Source organism: Passer montanus, unplaced genomic scaffold (genome assembly GCF_014805655.1).
Source record: "Passer montanus isolate IOZ18808 unplaced genomic scaffold, ASM1480565v1 scaffold36, whole genome shotgun sequence".
NCBI lineage: Eukaryota > Metazoa > Chordata > Aves > Passeriformes > Passeridae > Passer > Passer montanus.
Window position 1 is genome coordinate 6,828,822 of NW_024368374.1, and position 19,970 is coordinate 6,848,791.

Sequence of the window (19,970 nt, forward strand, 5' to 3'; positions counted from 1 at the left end):
GCGGGCTGGGGGCGGGCGGGCCGCCCCGGGGCTCCCCGGTGTGGGGCGGTGTCAGCCCGGGCGGCTCCGGCAGCGCCTGGTGTGGGTTCCGTGGTCGCCCCGCGGTGCCGTGTCCCCGCTGGCGATGTGCGATGCTTTTCCTAGGGTCGAGGTGGGCGAAGCGGACTTCGTCGTGCTCTGTGATGCGCTGAAGGTGTCGGAGAGCGTGAGGGAGAAAGCGTGGAAGACGTACGAGAGCCTGTCGGCAGCGGATGGAGCTCTGGTGAGTGGCTGCTGCTGGCAGCATCGCTCGGCAGCACAGTCTGTGCTGAGCCCGGCTCGGGTCGGAGCCGTAACTCCGCTGCTGCCGCCGCCGAGGGTCCCACGGGCAAAGCCCATGTACTGTGACTTAGCTTTTTCCAAGCGAAGGTAGACTGAAGTGGGACGTTGCCATGTTGTTCACGTCTAAACTAGCTTCTATAGATTGCCCTTTTTTGTTACTATTTTGTGATAAAGGTACGTGCTCAGGAGTCCTTTTAGGTTACTAACAAGTGACAGTAGAAAACAGCCCCATGCGATCAACTAATTCTTCTAACTGCAAGTTATTTCAAATATGTCTTAGTCAGCTTTATACAGGTAGTCTTACTGTGTGTTTCTGTGTATTTTTTCCCCTCTGCATACTTTATGAGGCTGCAGAAGGGGTATGGAGATGACTGTTGCAGAAACAGGAATGTTTCCTTTTTTGTTGCATAATGTTAACCTGTGCTTATCATTGAGGCATTTCCGTTCAAAGTTAGTCATTGGGCATGTGCGAACAGATTAATAAAGTGTTAGGGCCTTTCTTGATTTTTGTTTTTCCTTCTCCTCAGTATGACTGCTGTGTCAACAAGCTGGCTCAGAGAACAGCTATAATACAGCTAAATCATGGCAGAAGCTTTGTTGTGGAGTCCTGATGCAGTTTGATAATACCCAGCTGGGGTATTATTGTCACTGTGGGCACTTGCATTGATGTACACATTCTGACTAATGCTTACCCTTCTGCAACTTGAGCTGACTTGTCACAGCTATGCTGTCACTACTAATAGTTTGTAATCTGTGTTTTTCAAACTGCAGTGTGGATATACCAGGTCTTGATGCATTCACATCACAAAGTAATAATAGCGTGGAAGAGAGACTGTGCACAGCTCTTTCAGTAACAATTTCTGGTCATGGATGTTCATGGGAAGCATTTACCTAAAAGCATAGTTGAGTTCCCCTATAAGAATGAAAACAGGAGTATTCAGTTCTCTTGACTGAAAAAAAACAAGGCAGGTTGCAGTATAATCCTGCAAATTTCATTTACAAGTAGAGTTTTGTTTTCACTGATCATTACCTAGCTGTGGCCAGATAAGATACATGGTGTTTGAAACCTTTCAGCATCTGAAGATTGCTTCCTTTACCTATTCAGAACCAGACCTTCATTATGATATATAACTAATATCTGTTGTCTTGCAATTAAAATTGATTGTTGAGAGCCTTTCAATATACAGGGGAAAAATACCTACATTCTATTTCAGTCCAAGTCCTTTCCCTCAAATTTAGAGATCTATCTGCTTCCATGGGGATCTGCAAGGCGCTGGAGTTGCTACTTCTAGCTGAGAGCAAGCTTCATCTGACTGAAGTCAAGCAAATAAACAGCCTGGCTAATAGCTGCTTCTTTTCCCAAGTCAAGCTGCTATGGTGAGCCTGGCTTCTCTGGATGACTCTCTAGTTCAAGTTGCAGGGATTCAGGAGGAGGCTGCTCTTTTCTTCTCTCTTGTAAAGGTATTATGTTGGAGGGGCTGTCCCAGGGTTTGTCCTGCCAGCACCAGCTGCATGTGTTTTAATCAGTGAGGTTCACTGGTAACCTGTTCAATTCTGAACTGGAGCAGAAGCTGTGTAGCAGCTTTCTGTTCTCAAGCAAAGAGTTAAACATCAGGCCACCAGTTGAGACAAATACTTACCAGAACACTTTCTGTTTACGGTGTTGTTGGTTTGACTTGAGGAAGCTTAAATCATAAGGCTGCTTATGGAAATAGAGGTGGCATCTAAGAATCCCCCTCTCAAGCCATTTACAAAGTACGAATACCTGAAACCCTGCCTTTCTTGGCTCACTGGTCTTGTTTTATTGTGGTTGATACTACAATTGTGCCTGCCAAATCTCTGAGGATGAGAGGAGCACTTGTAGTGGTAACTAGGAAGCAGCGTGGCCCAGACTTAGGTACTGGGTAACTGGCAGATACTCGGGGTGCAGATGTGGGTTTGGATGCAGTCAGAACATCTGCTGTATCCTTGCTCAGTGAATATTTAGTGACTTGAAATGAAAACATCATGTAGTACTGTCCTTTTTGAGTCACTTACGTTGCATGTGCAGAGACTCTGCAAACATGTGGCTTAAAAGCATAAAGCAATTATTTTTGGCAGGCATATACACAAAAAATTGCTAGAATGTAGTGACCTACCAGCCTAAATGTGCCTGTGCTTCAGTGAGACATTTTACTGGCCAGGCAGGCATCATCCAGGAGGAGAGGACATGTTATCTGCTGCTTCCTGGAATGAATGCCAATGCCCAATGGAGACACTGCTTTTTTTCCTTCAGGATGTCACACCTTTCCACTCTGATATTTTTTCTTTTGAGCATTTGAGCTACTAGTGATGATACTTTGAAATTTCAGCTTTCTTATCTTGCACTTGCTTTCTGTGCTCTGTAGCTTTCCTTCCAGTGCTCTCCAGTTATCTGTTTCCACAGCATGCAAGTCAAGGATATACAGATGCACCCTGTTGCAGCTGGGCTGTGAGTCCTTGAAACAGCTGAACCTCTTTGAGAGTTGTGGAGGAGGAGGAAGGTGACAAGAGAGAGGGATGGAAACACAACTTTTCTGGAAAATGTGGCTGACTTGTAGTTGTGAAAACCAGGTCAGCAAAGGGGGATTGTTCAAAAGCACCACAGCTCTCTGTTAAATATGGTGGTGCTTTCCTTCATAGTTGGAGAACATTAAAACTTTCCTCTGTGAAAGCCAAGTTTAATTACATTCTTCTACAATAAAATGGTAACTCAAAATCTCTTAGAACCCCAAATGCTGAATCAGCACTCTTGGTGTGTGGGCTGAAGGAAGGTGTCTCATGTGTAATCAGAAAGATGTTTCTTTTTAAATTCTTTTGATATATGGTCAACTCCCATACAAGCTTATTGTGAACATGGAAGTGTTTATCTAAACAAGAGCTTTTCATTGGGTCATACAAATATTTTTTCTCTCTATCATTTCTTTTCTTTATCAAACCAAGCCACCTAGATGAACAGCATCTTTTATAGATTTTACAGTTTTTGTTTCACAACTTTTACACACTAATTGTTGTTGGCTTAACATTGGCTCTTGATCCTTGCTTCTCTTGTACTCTTAATTTTTTGTAACTCTCCTGAAATCTGTATTATGAATTAATAGTGCTTGTAAATTCTAGGTGGAATGAATAGATTTAGTGGAATTACTAATGTACCTTGGTGAGCAGCGTGTGATTGCTGGTGTAAGGGAAATGAGAAGTAGTCCAGGAAGCCACACTAACACTGCTGTGAAGAAGCTCAGGGCGTATGTTATGTTCTGCCACTGTTTGTTTTGGTAGAGAACAACAAAATGAGAATCTGAAGTAGAATATGGCGTGTTGTAAGCAGGAAAGAAAAGCTTGAGCAAACTGTTGCTGAATAGATTGGAAAGAACCCATGTGAGGAACAGATCATTTGGTGATTAAATTCGAACCAAACTTTTCCAAAGAAAATTGAAGTGGTTTAAGAAATTGATAGAATTCGGAGTCTGCCAAGGGCCTTAAGGCATAGGGGCTGGTATGCTTCCAGCTCATTGGCTTAGTTGGCTATAATATGTGGTGTGTGGGTAAGAGATCCATTTTTTATGTTGGCTGTTCATAGCACTGTTTGGGAAATGTGGCTCACTGTTCTCCTGCTGCAGCTCAGCTGTTCAGAGTCAGGAATTCCTGAGCCATTTTTATCAAGTATTTGTCTAACCCACTATTAAGAAATTGTTGTGGTGAAAGATCTGCAGTCTGCATAGCTAGGTTTTCCTAGTTTAGCTTTATTTGCCCATTTATTTTTCCCCCCAAGTACTGTACTAATTTGTTTCTATTATAATTCAAACCAGTGGTGTAAAATTCTGTACCCCATGAGAGATGTATTATTGCTGCCTTTTCTTTTCCTTCAGAAAGTCTCTAGCATATGAAGATGTTCCAGGCATTTTTTCTTGTCTAATTACTTTTCTTACATCCTGAAATTCTCCCCAACTGGTGACTTACACTGGTATGCAGATGCTGCAGAGCACTTGATTTGTGCAGGAGTTGAACTGCTTTCTTAGTGAAGAAAACGTACAAGGTAAACTGTAGCTTAAGTTAAGGAATGAAATAAAGACTACTTAAAATGGAAGGTTGGTCTGCATAGACCAAAGAATTCATGTTCAGCAGGCCAAGTGTCCCCAGTCCATAGAATTTCACATTTAGATTGAATAAATTCCTTTTGATTGTGGTTTCTTATTAAAAATAGAACATTTTAATTGGTAAAACCACCTCATCCTCATGTTAAATGACAGAGAGGCCTCTTGCTTTTGGCAAAAGCATGAAATACATATGAGCTAATAAAGTAGTTTCTGTCTAGACTTTGCCTCTAATTTATAGAACTGCAGCTGAACTGAACCTGAATCCATTGACGCTTTGGATGGATGAGCAAAGTTACAGATATTTTAGGATCCTCTGTTATTAAAAAAAAAAGAAGAGCTACTGAAAGTCCCAAAACAAACAAATCATCTCCATGGCCTCTTGGTGATGATATTCAGTATCTTAGCAGCAGATGCACTGCACTTTTAAAGTCCATGTGCCCTTGTACTTTAAAAGCTCAGACAACTTATAGAGTTTCTTTTTTTACTCATCTTCTGCCTATCCTGGGGAGAGATTGATGGCCTCTCCAGTCTTGTAAAAGTGTAATGGGACCTTTGCATATCAGTGAACTATTTTTACTAGTTCAATACTTTCCATTGACTTCATTATTTTCAGCTAGTATTATATTTGAATTTGATCTCCTCTGTCGTGAACTAATAATAATCTTCGATCCCAGACAACGTTCAATAGAAAATTTAAAACTGGTATTGCTGAAAAATGAAGGATCTGTCTTTACACAGAACTTCTTATATGTAGACAGGGCTTATAATGGTCACAGATTGTTTTTTTTCCCTGGAATATTTTTCTGCAGGTTTTTATTCTGAGCAGTTTTCTATTGTGAGAGCTTCTTGAGTCTACTCTCCAGTCATCTTCCACCCATAGTAATCATAAACATGTAAAGTCAGAATGGTTTGGGTTGGGAGGAACCTTTAAAGGTCATCTCATTCCAAGCCCCCTGCCATGGGCAGGGACAACTTCCACTAGACCAGATTGCTCAGGGCCCAGGTTGATTGTTCAGCTTGGCCTTGAGCACTTCCAGGGATGGGACATCCACAGCTGCTCTGGTCAGCCTGTCCTGGTGTCTCACCACACTCTCAGTAAAGAATTTGTTCTGAATTCTGATCTGCATCTGCTCTCTTTCAGTTTGAAGCCATTCCCCTTGTCCTATCACTACATGTCTTTGTAAAAAGTCTCTCTCCAGCTCTCTTATAGCTCCCTTGAGGTACTGGAACATGTTGTAAGATCTCCCTGAAGCCTCTTCTCCAGGCTGAACAACCCCCATTCTCTTCAGCCCTCTGATCATCTCTGTAACCTCCTTTGGACTATCTCTAACAAATGTCTGTGTTCTTGTACCATCAAGCCAGTTCTCTATATTGACTGGAACATAGTAACGGAGGGTTTGTGTTAGGAAACCAAAGTGCATATCTTCCTCTTCACAAATCAGGTGCTTGATATTTGCAGTGAGACATCCTATATCCCATTTGATTCAAGTGTCCATCTATGTTTGCATGTTTCTCATGTACATTTCCCTTGACCTTCTTTTACACAACATCATTTGAAGTTTCTGTTCCTGGGTCACTTCTGTAGACTGTCATCAAAATTGTTATCGGTGTTGGCAGAAGAGTAAACATCTCTAACTGCACACTAGAGCTGAGACTTCCTGTGACCATTTCCTCCTCAAGACTGGTTTAGAACTGGAGAACCTCTGGAGGCAGAGAACAGAAGTTATTCCTCTTAGTGCCTTTAACACCTTTCAGCTACATCTGGAAAGAAGAGAGGCAAGAATCCAATTTTACAGTAATTAAGTGTTGGATGAACATTTTAAGCCAATGATTTCTCCCAGGTTGTTTTCTCTAGATTTAAATAAACTAGTCATCTGGTAAAAATCAGATCGAATAAAAGTAGTGGTAAATCCAGAATGAGAAATATTTTGAAAGATTTTGTAAGAGTTTTAGATCTTTTCCTACAGAAAACTATATTGATTCAACAGAACTGACCCACATTGCCCAAAGTTATAATATAGGTTCCTTGGAATCCTAAATAAAAAATGGTTAAAAGAGAAAGACATCTATGTAGACTACTAGGTGTTAAATAATCTTAGGGCTAGTGATTGGTGGGTAGGCTTTGCCTCATGATGAGTTGAATTAAGATCACCACAAGTCATCTTACTGAAACTGAAGGACAGCCAAGGGCAGATGTTGAGCTGTTGTCCTGCCCATTTTATGTAGTGATGTTGTATCAACAAAGATCTTGAGTCAGACTGGTGAAGAAGAAAACCCTCAGAGAAATTAATTTCTGGCTATGAATTTGTCTTCATTGCATTCCCATGCGTTCAAGTCCCTTTGAGATGAATCATCTGCTTTGGCTGTAAACAAAGCAAAATAGTTGGAAGAAGTGATGCTGCTGTATTTTTTGTTCAGCAGTCAACTTTAACTCGGGAAAGAAGTGAACTTAGGGAGGGAAGGGGTGTGAAGAGGAGAGTTCTTATGAGTGTGACTTGCCAGGAAGACATCTCCTTACCTCTTCTTCCCTTCCCCTGCCCCAGGATGTTTATATTAGTTCTGGTTTCAGCTGGAATAAAGCTGATTTTGTTCCCAGTAGGTGGTATAGTGCTGTGTTTTGGATTTAGCATGAGAATGTTGACAATGCTGATGGTTCAGTTCTTGCTAAGTAGTACTTGCCCTAAGTCAAGGACTTTTCAGGTTCCCATGCTCTGCCAGTGGGCATGCACACAAAGATCTGGAGGAAGCATGGCCAGGACAGGTGTTCTGAACTGGTCTGAAAGGGGTATTCCATACCATAGAATGTCATGCTCATTTTATGAATTGCTGGAGTTTTGCTGGGAGTTGCTGATTGCTTCTCAGGGATGATCTGGGCGTTGGTCAGTGTGTGCTGAGCAAATGTATTGAGCATCACTTGTTTCTGTTGGGTTTTATGCCTCTCTCTGTCTTTCCTTTCCATTGCAATTATTATTAGTATTGTTGTTATTATTGTTGCATTTTCTTTTGTTCCAGTTATTAAACTGTTCTTTTCTCAAGCTGTGAGGGTTGGTTTCTGACACTCCTTGCCACTGTGGGGATGAGAAGTGAGCAAGCAGCTTGTGGTACTTAGTTGCTAGCTGGGGTTAAACCACAACAATACTTATGGATTAAAATCACAGGCATTTTCATGCACGGCTATGGCAGATGCCTTATTTTCTGAGAAAGCTGCAGTTCACCTATGTCTTTTTTTGTTTTAACCAGGAGCAGCTGGTGGGATAGTCTCAGTCTGGTATTTTTTCATATTTTCCTCTCCTTCCTGTCTCAACTATGTTATAAGGCAGGCATGCTCAGGTGCTGCTCACCTTTTCTTTGCTACTAGGAAAAAAACCCCAATCCATAATCTATTTATCTTGGATTGTGTATAATTTTTCTTGTTAGGCCAGCAGTCATCCAATATCTTGTGTTGAGAAGTTGTCCAAAGCATCCTGTACCTTCAGCAATGGGTGTGGGAGTAGTCCTGATACTGGAGTTTGCTCATCTGTAATGGTTTGAATCTCATGGATTGCTAGGCTGCCTCTGAGACTGCTTTCTTGTTTAATGGTAGAAACAAATGAGTTGTTACCCCCAGCCATGCTGGACAAGGAGTTTAAAGGTCGTTCTTCCAAAACCAGACCTCGCTCCTATCAAATAAAGCATTGCCGTGGCCTTCTAGCACTCATCCTGCCCGAGTTGAGCTAGGCTGCCCAGGAAAGCTAGGCTTGTTTGGATAGGCAACAAACCAGGAACAATTTCATTGCTTGGTAGCACTCAGTCCTCCTGCCCTACGAGATGCTGTATTTACAGGACAACATCATGGCCTGAGTCTGCAGCATGGAGTGAAAGCAACTTATTTAATAAACAAGGTCAGCTGACTCCAGGGGTAGGGATATGCTCAGTGTGAGTAGTCTTCCCTCTTGGTAGTTCACTAGCTAGCGTTAACCTTCATAATTTTTTATATCCATTTGTGTATCAACAAATGCATTTCAGTCTGTTAATAGTGTATTTCAAAATAATTTTCTCTTGTGCAAGGAGTCATGATTTGTAGAAACACTCAAATAAGAATGCAGGAAGAAAATAGTGAGTTAAATAATTGTCAGTTGTCACATTGTTGAGGGTGGCTGGTTAGTTTTACATCGAAGCCTGTTCTATAACTTAACAATTGTACAAGCCAGTCAAAGTTTTTCTTCTATGGAGAAAGCCCCCAGCCACTCTTCCCTGATGTATAAATACCATTCCCAAGAAAGACACAGAACAACTGTCAACAAAACAAAATGTTGGCAGTATTAGTGAAATTGTATCATTTATGGGCACAGTGGGTTATTAGTCATGGTTACACTGCTGAATAAGCAGGGACATGAGTGGATGATGACAGTGCAGAGGATTTGGGAGCAGGTTTGGAAGACTACATAAGATGGAATGAGCTAAGTCAAGTGCAGTCTTACTGCTACTGCCTTTGGGGAACATTTTCCAGAGTGAACAGGCCCCTGCAACTCGCATTGGTGTTGTCTAGGAGGCAGCTAGGTGGCATGATCAGGGAAAGGATAAAAAAGTAGGTCAGGGAGTGGGCTAAAGCTAAGCAGTGTAGAAGAGCAGGAATGCAGTGTTTCCATTCACTTGCTCCTGGTGCTCCATTTCCCCTCTGTCCTCCAGCAGATGTCACATCCAATCTAGAGCTGTGGAGGTTGTGTTCAGATCCTGCTCCTTTGCTGTGGGCCTGGGTGGTGTTGTAGTTTTATTTACAAGGATGCTGGATGTCCAAAAAATATTTTACAAATTTGCTGTTTCTGCAGTTTTGGCCTTCACCCATGCCTAGTTCTGTCTTCAAGATAGCTTTGTTTCCAACACTTGGGATATACCTGCTTAAGGGTTTTTTTTCCCATGATTCTACAAGCCATTGTTCTTCAGGGGTTTTCCACTGAGTTGCTGATTTGGTGGAAGGGTATTGGAATCTTAAGTGATGCCTGTCTGCTTTTGAGTGAGTGGCTTGTGAACCATCATCAGGAGTTCTGTTCCATATGGAACATATGGATGCCATTGTGGGTTGGCTTCTTTTGAAGGATGATTGGTTATAACTTGCACCTTCTAAATAGCAGAAGGCAGACCTTAAAGGTAGACATATGGTAGGAAAATGGCTGGAAGTGCTTGTTACTATCACACTTTACTAAGCAGAGGTGAGTTTGTGGTTCAGCAAACCACAGTGATGAGTAGTTGACACAGCTGTACTCATTTATGAGTGTTTGTTGCCTGTCATTGTAAAGATTTCATTTGTGTTTTTATGGCTTGGCTTCTTATTCCTTAACTTTTTGTTCTGATCAAATATGGTAATTTAGGAAAAAAAAATCATTACTTCTGCTCCACAAAAATGTGTCATGGAACCAAAACTTGTATTTCAAAGCTTTACTGAATTGTATGGGTAAAATTGATCCTGTGCTGTAGGAATAAGAGTTGAAATGCTCAGCCTTTTACCTGTACCGTAAAACCTGGAATGGTTTTCTGTTATAAAATAATTGGCTTCATAGTCAAATGTTTGTTTGAGACTATTTTGTTTAACCATTTCTAATCATGTTTGGACAAATTATTGCCTTCCATGCATTGCCCATTTCTGTTGATTAATAAAAATCCTTTCCTCTCTTTTTTTCAAAAAGGCTTGCAACACAAAGAAAAAGGAAACATGGGGTGTATGTATCTTTATTGTAGCAGTTGATCTGGATGAAGTGACATTTACTTTCACTGAGCTTTTGAAAAGTATAAACATGAGGTAAGTGAGTTTAAGTGTGTGAATTTAGATTTCAGCAATTAACTTGTCAACATTTTTATAAAGAGAATGTTTTTAAGGCATAGAGAATCTTTGTGCATATCAGACTAGTTCATTTTACAATTCATAACTTATGGAAATTATGAATATATTAGTAAACTAGAAGTCTTGCTGTCATATTTTAGTTGAGGGAGCAGTGATACTTGTTTGATTCATCTATGGTTGGTTTTGGTTGTATCACTCATCTAATTGTTGTTCTTGCTCTCCGTAAAGTATTTATTGGTTCAGGTAGGTGAAAATTGCACTTAAAATATTTCTTTTTTTCTTTCCCTCTATGATGATTTTGCATAAAACCTTTTCCCCAGCATTAGGCTTAGCCTAAATCAAGAAGTGGGGAAAAGAAGCATTAATCTCCAGTTTACCAGCATGCTGCTCTTTTTCAAACATTTTAATGCCACGCTAAACTTTGTACTTCCATATACTCTTTTTGCTGGGGGTTTGTTACTGTTATATTGTATATTAATTAAGTTCATAATACAGAAATTAAGATTATGGTATCTGCTTTTAAGGTAAATTTAGGTGGGAACAGCAACCTTGTGTTACATTCATCTAAGGAAAGAATTCTGTGCGGTGTGTGGAAAGCATGTGCAGGAGCAGAGCTTCTTGATGCTCTAGGGCAGGAGGCTCAGTCATGGCAATAACCTCTGGCTTGGGCCAGAATATCCTTTCCTTGAAGTCATCTGTTATGGTTAGACTTCTCCATGCCCTCTTCTACCTTGCATCATCTCCCAGAGCAGGGTCAGGTCCAATGTTTTGACTTAATCTCTTCAGTGCTGACTGCCTTGGAACCTTGTGAAAGCCAATTGCATTTGTGCAGCAATGTCCAGCGTGTTCCACCCAAGTTCCACAGACAAACTTGTGCTGAAAAGTGGGAGACTTTTTTCCCTTAGGGTTTCAGAGAGTAAGCTGTTACTCTGCTGATTGTGATGCAATACTCAATTGCTTGTTAGCCCTGGGCTTTTTCTCATCTATAAGGTCAAACTGGCAGAGATTTCTACTAGTCATCCTCTAGAGCCTTCAGATATATTGGAAAGATCCTTTATTCCATCATAAGCATTCTTAAATGAGCTTCTGACTGGTTTTGTGTCTTGTATCTTTAATCTGGCAATGATCAAAAAATCTCTCAGAATATTATATTCTGATGAAAGGTCAAGATATATTTGATACAGTTGAAATAGTTGAAAATATTTGATAGCTTCCTCCTCTTTAATTTTTAGCAATCTGCTCATTTTACTAATGAATGTAACAAAGTGCTTCCTTGGTGCCCATAATATTACATGGATGAGTGGGGAGAACTTTGTCCCTTGTGTAATAATATTTCCAAAGGGTGGAGATTTCAAGATGGACTTGAAATTCTATGTAATTCAACACATTCATCTCAGTTTTCATACCTAGATTTTTCTTTAGCATGGATGGAGCCAAAATTCAAGTTCTTAGAGTAGTAGGAGTGTTTCTAAAGCAGAACAGGAGAGATGAGAGGTGTGTGGTGGATATATGTGGTATTACCAGCAGCACAAGAACAAAGGTCTGTCTAGTTAGCAAATTCTGACTTCCAGAGATAATATCTGTACTAGGCAAGAAAATTTTCCTTCTCTAGTAGAGCCTGTATTGTGAGATACCTCTGAAAAGTATTCCTTTTGTCTGGAAAATGTAAAGGTGGGGCTCAAGGTAAACAAGTAATGTTTCCCAAGGCAAGGGTTCAGTCACTGGTAATAGTAGTAAGAACGTGCTGGAGTCTAGTGAAGTAAGAAATGGGTTTTCATGGAGATGTGTTTTTATTTTCTCTCTTTTTAAAGAGCTGTTTCAGAATACTTGTTTTTCAAAAGTTATGGTAATATGTCTTTTTTTTCCCCTTTTTTCAGTGTATGCACATTTTTTCAGTTTCTGAAAGAGGTGGATGTTAACATGGATACTGTAAGCACTAAAGTTGATAGCACTGTATCAAGGCTGAAAAAGAAATACGATGTATTATTTGCACTATACCACAAGTTTGAAAGGTAGTGTATGCTTTTTCGTTTTGAAATTGATTTCTTTGTCTGTCAACATTTAAGTATTTGAATTTTTCAAACTGTGTGTTATAGGAGCCCATTTAAACTGTATGGGCTAATATTTGCAGAACAGTGAAATTGAGCTATTTACATGCATTAGATAAACACCTCTTACATTTCACTCCATAACTATCAAAACGCTGTTAAACAACCCCCTTGTTGCAGTACAAACAGTAGTAAGACTAGCATGACAAGTGATTACTACTCACTTTAAACTTTTTACAGATATAAAGAGGATTGGTTTACTATCTAAATATGTTTTTTTACTTAACATTTTGCTTTCCGAATCACAAAAGATTCTGAAATATCTCTTAAATAATCTTTGAAAGGGGTAGTAGGTTACCCTTTGTTAGCTTATAGAATGAAGGCATATATATCCTAGTTTGGATTTTGCATAAACTGAATTTTCTTCTTAAAATGGTATGTACCTAGAATAATTGGGAAGGAACATTACACCACAAGGTTTGCTGTGACACTAAAGGAATACTAAAGATTTTTAAATGCCCTTTATGGTGTGTTTTGTGCAGCTCTAGCACACTTTGCTGTATTGTGCAAGAGACTGAGTAACAATGTATGTACAAATCTTGTCTTTCTGGAAGAAAGCAATTTTATTATACCAAGTTAAAATTGTTTTGCTAAGCTTAGACATAAATTTGCAAACAACATTATTTCAGGCTTGGTAGGGCTATAGTTGGTGTTGTTAACTGTTGACTCAGCTTTTTTTAAGTTAGAAAAATGTTTTGTGATCTGGTCTCTTTTTTAACTGCATTCAAAACAAAGATATTGCATAGTTTGCTTGCAGAAGCATGTTCAAAAATAAGAATTTATTTTGGTTTTCTAGGACTTGTGGCCTTATTTATCTGGAACAACCTAGTAGTGAGTAAGTTTGATTTTCCTAAATTGTGTTTGTCAAGTAAGATGTAAAACATGATGACGTGTTATCTTTTAACCCTTCAGGACTGGCCTGAGCTGTAGTATGCTGTGTTTACTTCAGATTTAGTGTGGACTTTGAATTTCAGTGAGATGATGGGAGATGCAGAAATTATATATATATTGTATATACATCTCTATGTATGTGATCTATACACGTTATGTATATTATATAAGTATATTCTTATAAAAATACATAGTGTGTATGTATATATAATTAGATATGTATCATATTGTATTTATATCTATTTTTATTTATCTATCTCTCATCCATGAAGTATTGCCACCCAATGGTGTATGTCTTGGCATGGTGGAACTAAACATTGGGATGGAGAGTGATCTTCCTAATCACAGCAACAAATGAGTGTACCAAAAGATGCCTTAAGAGCTCTCCACTAAGCTTGAGTTCATGCTGTGGCTGGGGAGTAGGGCATTAGTCAAAGACACAAGAGAAGACAGCTCAGAGCAGCTGAATTGTCTACATTCAGTTTCTTTTCTGAGGATGGTACAGCTATTTCCTGATTCTTGAATGGCTTTACAGGGACTTCAGTTTTTCAAATGTGTAGTCATAACTGCAGAGGGAATGGGATGAGGTTTTTAGTAAATTTAACTCCATGGGAAGTGTTGCATGTTGTTAAATAGTTCCATGGACAGAAGCATGTTTTCAAGCATTGTAGTTTAAATTTTTACAGAGCTATCACTGCAAAGTATTTTTATTTCCTTGCAGGATTTCTGCTGAACTCAGTTCTGTATTAGTCCTAAAAAATTACTGGATTACTTTTTTGCTGGCAAAAGGTGAGTTTTGGTTTAAACACAGTAATTTTGATGAATATTTTTGAAGCGAGTTTGTTTGTTTTACATGTCCAGGATGAGACTAGTATCCTTATTACTAAGGATATTATTGTACAGATAAGTATTGTACAGACCCAGAACCTTTTGATGGCCTGGCTTTTGTAACTGCTCAATAATATTTCTTTATATACAGTTTGGCTGTTCTTCTCACTGATACGCTTTCTGTATATAAACATATACTTAAGCTTTCTAAAATGTCTGTAATTTTTTTTTTCTTTAAAGCTTGCTGTTCTGGATTTAAGTCTACTCTGAGGTGCTTTGTATTCTGCCAGCATTTTAATAATGGATAATTACCTTAAAAAATGGGCATATTCTCTAAAATAAGCTTATATATATTATAAATTATATTTAATAAAACAAATTTAATTATAAGGTATTATAGTAAGTTTCTGAAAGCATGTCCTTTGAATGCTACAAATCTTTTTTGAAAAGTTGTAAGTTAGAGTTAATGTTGAGTGATGAAGTGTTTATAGTAGTCCATGGAGTTCCTGTCTCATTGTACTCCTACTAAGAGGAGTGAATCATGTCTCTCAAGTGCTGCTTGCTGCAGGTGTGTGTTATCAGTGAAGTTTATGCATCTCTGATATCAAAATCAGACTTGGATCAGCTGAGTTTTTTTTGGAGCTTTGTCACTAGAATTCTCCAAGTGTAAGCATAAAGCAAAACCCACAAAAGGTTTTTTAGCCTGCCTTTTCTTGAGAACGAAGAAAGCTGAAATTTACTAGAAAATAGTTGGAGCTTCAGAAGAGCCTGGGTTATGCTTGCTACTTCTGATGGAAAATAAATAGAAAAATTGCACGTGTAAGTAGAGCACAGGTAGATCTGTACCTGTTCAAAACCACTGCTGACTTCCTGAATTTTGCTTGGCAATGCAGGCTATCTTGGGATGGCTCTGTAGATCTTCTCTGGCATATGAGTCATAATTTGGGAAAAACTGGTGTAATACAGCTCTCAAAGTGCTCATCATGCCATTACTTGTGTGACTTTTAAGTAATTTCATAAAAATTTGACAGGCTGAGCCTACAGTGTGATAGCATGTTTTGAATTTCTCTTCACTGTATACTAGCAGCTCCTGTTTTCTGAATATTTAACAGCTTTCAAAAAGCTTACATGAAACCACAGAAAAAGAAACCAGGGAGGAATTACATGGAAGTAAGAGATTATTCTTTTACAGCAAAAAGAAAAATCCAGGCTGAGCACTAAGGGCAGGATTTTGTACACAGTAATTTTGTTTGTGTGTGTGCTATCTCTAAAGCCATGAACTGAAGTGCCATGAGTTATAAAATCAATAGACTTTAAAGAGAACTGGCATCCTGTTTGATGCTTCCTGAATTCTTGTGGTAGTGTTTTACTATATGAACTTCCACATGTTTGTTTTGCAAAATTACTTCTAGAATTAAGTCAGCCATTCTCAAAAAGGTTTTCTTTACCCTTTTAAATATTTGCAGGTAAAGTGTTGCAAGTGGAAGATGACCTGGTGATTTCTTTCCAGTTGTTGCTCTGTGTCTTAGATTATTTTATCAAACTGTCACCTCCTGCTATGCTCAAGGAACCATACAGTAAGAATTTTTTTTCATTGAAGTAGAAAATAAATTTATTATATTTCTATAAGCCATGATGCTAATATTCATAATTAACATAATTAAACTTCTTAAGCTTATTGAAAGGCATTTTTTGTTTTAGTTAAATTTACATGATAGTGAACTTGAATTCAATTACCTGAATGTGGTAGTATATTTAATATAATTTTTGCTATGTCCTTTCCCCACACTGGTTGTTTAGGGACTTGTTAAAACAGCAGTCTAATTTGGTAAAAGAATTCAGGTTCTGGGTAGATTATAACTGAGAGCTATTATTTAGGTTTGTCTTGTGTTACAAAAGGAAAATGTGGTGGTATCTTTATTGATGTGTTGGACTCTTTATTGATGTTTAACAGTATGACAACAGCAGAAATGTGCAAGATACTGGACTATACAGATATTTAAAACAAATATACACTGGATAGCAGCTCAAAATAAGAGTAGAGGCAAAATGTAGACAGCTTTGCTTTTATGACATCCTGTTTACTGTTGCAAGTGTCACTATTTTAAGTAAAAATATAATGGGTCTTCACTATAACAACTTCTATTCAGCAGTAAGCTTTTACCCATTAAGTTTTTAAATCTAAAACATGGAAAACCTCACTACAAGGTTAGAGAAAGTTAACTCAAATAGAATTCTATCTTTGAAAGTTTTTATAAATATTTACTATTTTCTTCAGCAAGCTATGGAATTAATATACTGAAATATTTGAAGCCACAGGATGTGACTCAGTTTTTTAGTAATTAGTTAAACCTCTGGTGGGTTAAGATGCAACCCTAGTATATTTAGCCTAAATATATTTGCTTTATTTCTTTCTTGGCAACTAAACATCTACCTAGGTTGTAATGTCATACAACAATAAGTTATTCACTACTATATTCTTTAAATTCTGTATTTTGGAGACATTCATCTGACATAGTGAGTGATTATTTGTTGCAGGTAAGAAAAAATAACCTTGGTCTTATTCTAATGTGAATAAAGGATGGACAAAGGACAAGCAGATCCCTGCTTTTCTCCAGTAGTATTTTGAATTTAAATTTGTCATTCCTGGCAGGACAGACATATATGCTGCTGCTTATTTCAGGTGTTATAAAGCAGATCCTTTTCAAAAACCACTGAATTGAAACTACTTGGTTTTGAATTCTGTGTTCACACTGATTTATTTTTTCGTAGTGAAACCATGCAGAATAGGAGTTCATTTTTAGAAACAGTTTGGTTCTGTGCATGAGATCTTGGAAAAAAAAATTCTGCCACTTGAGATTAATTTGCAGATATGGGTGTCACTGTCCTAAGTGCAAAGCACTGGGTTTCTAATGTGAAGCTGTGTATGAACTGTCAAACAGCTCTGCATTCTTTGAGAAAATAACACAATGTATTGTTCAAACCCTCGTGACCAAGAGGCTTCGTGTTGTGAGCAATGATGCCAAGCTTTATGATCTGACTAACACTGAGGGGATCACGATGCAGCCACCTCTGCAGTGTAGTTTGTCAGAGTTTCTCAGAATAGTTGTCAAATGCACATGAAGTTACAGGTGAAAACAGCATGCTGATTACAGTGTCAGGTTTAAACCAACAATATTTAATCATATTAATGTATGTTATTAATATAATTCACATATTTAAATAATCTGTTTTGAGTTTAACAAAATGAAATATTTTGACCTCACAGTCTTAAGGTTTTTTGATACTTTCTTCTAGGTGGACTTTTTTGTTTTTGCTTGAGTATCTGGGGGTATTTGGGGAAAGGAGGAATTCCCTCCAGGCCCATATTCTGGGTTCCCACCATCACTTAAGTCCTGCATTGATTTATTGCCCTTCAGCTTCTTGTTTTATACTTTAAAATAGAAAAAATAGATATTCATCTGTGAAAAGATAAGGCTTTCCTAGCTTTGCAAAACAGATTCTCAGTTAAAGCTACTTGCAGAAAGTGCTGTTGCATTCTGTGTAGAGTAGCTTTTTAAAAACAAAATGTCCAAATACTGATACAGAAATTTTAAAATTAACTTTCTTTTTGTATAGATTTTCTGTAAGGAAGGTTTCTTTCCTAGCTGAATGGATGAAAAAGAAAATATATTTAAGGGGAAGACCTGAAAAAAGTATATAAGAAGTAGAATCTTCTAGGTTTAATAACTTGAATTTCTTCTTTCTAAAGATGGCTCTAACTTTGTGATGGTTCTGAATATCTTTCCAGAGTCTTCTGTGTCTGCAGTGACTGTAAATGGCTCCGCTCGCACTCCAAGGAGAGGTCAGAACAGGAGTTCACGTTCTGCAAAGCAGCTTGATACTGACACAAAAATTATTGAAATCCTTTGTAAAGAGCATGATTGTAATTTAGATGAGGTAATGCCTGCACTTCAAAGTCTGATAGAACTTGCTGCTAGACTCTATATGGAATATGTATTTATTTAAATTGTCTTTTTTTAGTGTCATTATTTGTGCCAGCTTAACTATTCTGTCAAGTAGTTACCTTCAGTAATGAAGGTATTTTACCATTTTATAGTTTCTCTAGTCAGTTGTGTAAAAAAACAAACAAAAACCAGCCAAAACAAGCCATTTGGTATGGGTGATAATTTTGCCAGGGTAACTGATTTGTGAAGAATACAATATGAAGTTACAGGCTGATCACAGCATGTAGCATATGGATGCAGGGCTGCTCTGATGGAGTTTCACAGCTGCATCCCATGATGAGAAAATGTATGCAAAAAGCACATTGCTTCAGTGGAAAATCTTAAAAGACCCCATTCACCTTTCCCTCTGCTGTTATATCTATTTCTGAGTAAAAAGGACTGATTTTTGAATATCCAAATGGATGATGGAAGCAGAAATGTGAGAGGGCAGGGAAGAGTGCAGTTCTTTTCCAGTTTAATCACTTAGTATTCCAGCAAAGGATTGTATTTGCATGCTTACATAGCACTGTGTTTTGGATGTATAGCAAATTTTAGTTTTGCTTAATTGAAAACAAACTACAGTGCAGTACAGAACTCTGTTTCTTGATTTAAAGGTGCAAAAGCAGTGTATGCATGGCTGACTATCTACCTTGCTAATGTTACATTTTTTTCCTTTTTTTTTTTAAGGTCAAAAATGTGTATTTCACAAGCTTCGTTCCTTTCTTGAATTCTGCTGGTATTGTAGCTTCAAATGGACTACCAGAGGTAAGTGGAAGAATTTAAGACATTGTGGTGGGCAGACCCTGGCTGGGTGCCAGGAACTCACCAAAGCCAATCTTTTTACTCCTCTCTGTAGCAGAATGGGGAAAGAAAATATAGCAAAAGGTTCATGACTTTAGGTTGCTCACCTGATACCATCACTGGCAAAACAGATTCAGCTTAGGGATGTTAGTTGAATTTATTGCCAGCAAAATCCGAGCAGGATAATAAGAAGAAAAAGAAATGTTAAAAACACCTTCCCCCCACCCCTGCCTCCCTCCCAGGCTCAGCCTGCTCCCCATCAGCAGTGCCAGGAGATTGGGAGTCAGTTTATCACATGTTCCTGCCACTGCACAGTGGAGGGTCCTTCCTACAGGAGAACATCCTCCATGAATTCTCCAACATGAGTCCATTCCTCAGGCAACAGTTCTTCACAAACTGCTCCAGTGTGGGTCCCCCAAGGGTCACAAGTCCTACCAGGAAGCCTGCTCCAGTGTGGGCCCCCTCTCCATGGGTCTGTAAGTCCCTGCCAGGACCCAGCTCCAGCATGGGCCTCCCACGGGGTCACAGCCTCTCTCAGGCCCCCACCTCCTCCACAGGCTGTGGGTGGATCTCTGAATCCCCATGGACCTCCCTGGGCTGCAGGGACACCCTGCCTCACCATGGACTGCACCCAGGGCTGCAGGGGAATCCCAGCTCTGGCACCTGGAGCACCTCCTGCCCTCCTTCTGCACTGACCTCGGTGTCTGCAGAACTGCTCCTTTCACGTACTTTCACACCTCTTTTCTCAGACAGCAGTTGTTTCTGTGTAATAACTTTTTTCCCTTCATAAATGTGTTATCACAGAGGCACTACTGTAATTCTTGATTGGCCCAGCCTTGACCAAGAGAAAGGGTCAGTCCTGGAGCCATCAGGATTGGCTCTGGTGGACATGGGCAAAGCTTCTAGCAGCTTCTCACAGAAGCCACCCTTGTGTCCCCCCCTGGTTACCAAAACCTTCCCATGCAAACCCAGTACAGGCAGTTCAGCCAGCAGCTTCTCGCAGAAGCTGCCCTTGTGCCCCCTCCCCGGTTACCAAAACCTTCCCATGCAAACCCAGTACAGGCAGTTCAGCTGTGTTTTACTTCATGCCAAATTGCTTAAGATA

At 39.1% G+C, this 19,970-nt stretch overlaps 1 protein-coding gene across 1 annotated transcript in view; it reads left to right on the forward strand.

Moving 5' to 3' along the window:
• Positions 1 to 107: 107 nt before the first annotated feature.
• The window catches only part of RB1 (RB transcriptional corepressor 1), a 72,510-nt gene continuing 52,647 nt past the window's right edge, over positions 108 to 19,970 (forward strand). Inside the window, exons 1-8 of the mRNA XM_039716606.1 lie at positions 108 to 262; positions 10,097 to 10,209; positions 12,129 to 12,263; positions 13,156 to 13,194; positions 13,972 to 14,039; positions 15,545 to 15,655; positions 17,869 to 18,017; positions 18,752 to 18,829. Coding sequence (XP_039572540.1) covers positions 125 to 262; positions 10,097 to 10,209; positions 12,129 to 12,263; positions 13,156 to 13,194; positions 13,972 to 14,039; positions 15,545 to 15,655; positions 17,869 to 18,017; positions 18,752 to 18,829 — 831 coding nt within the window. The 5' untranslated portion in view covers positions 108 to 124. The remainder of the gene's footprint in view (positions 263 to 10,096; positions 10,210 to 12,128; positions 12,264 to 13,155; positions 13,195 to 13,971; positions 14,040 to 15,544; positions 15,656 to 17,868; positions 18,018 to 18,751; positions 18,830 to 19,970) is intronic.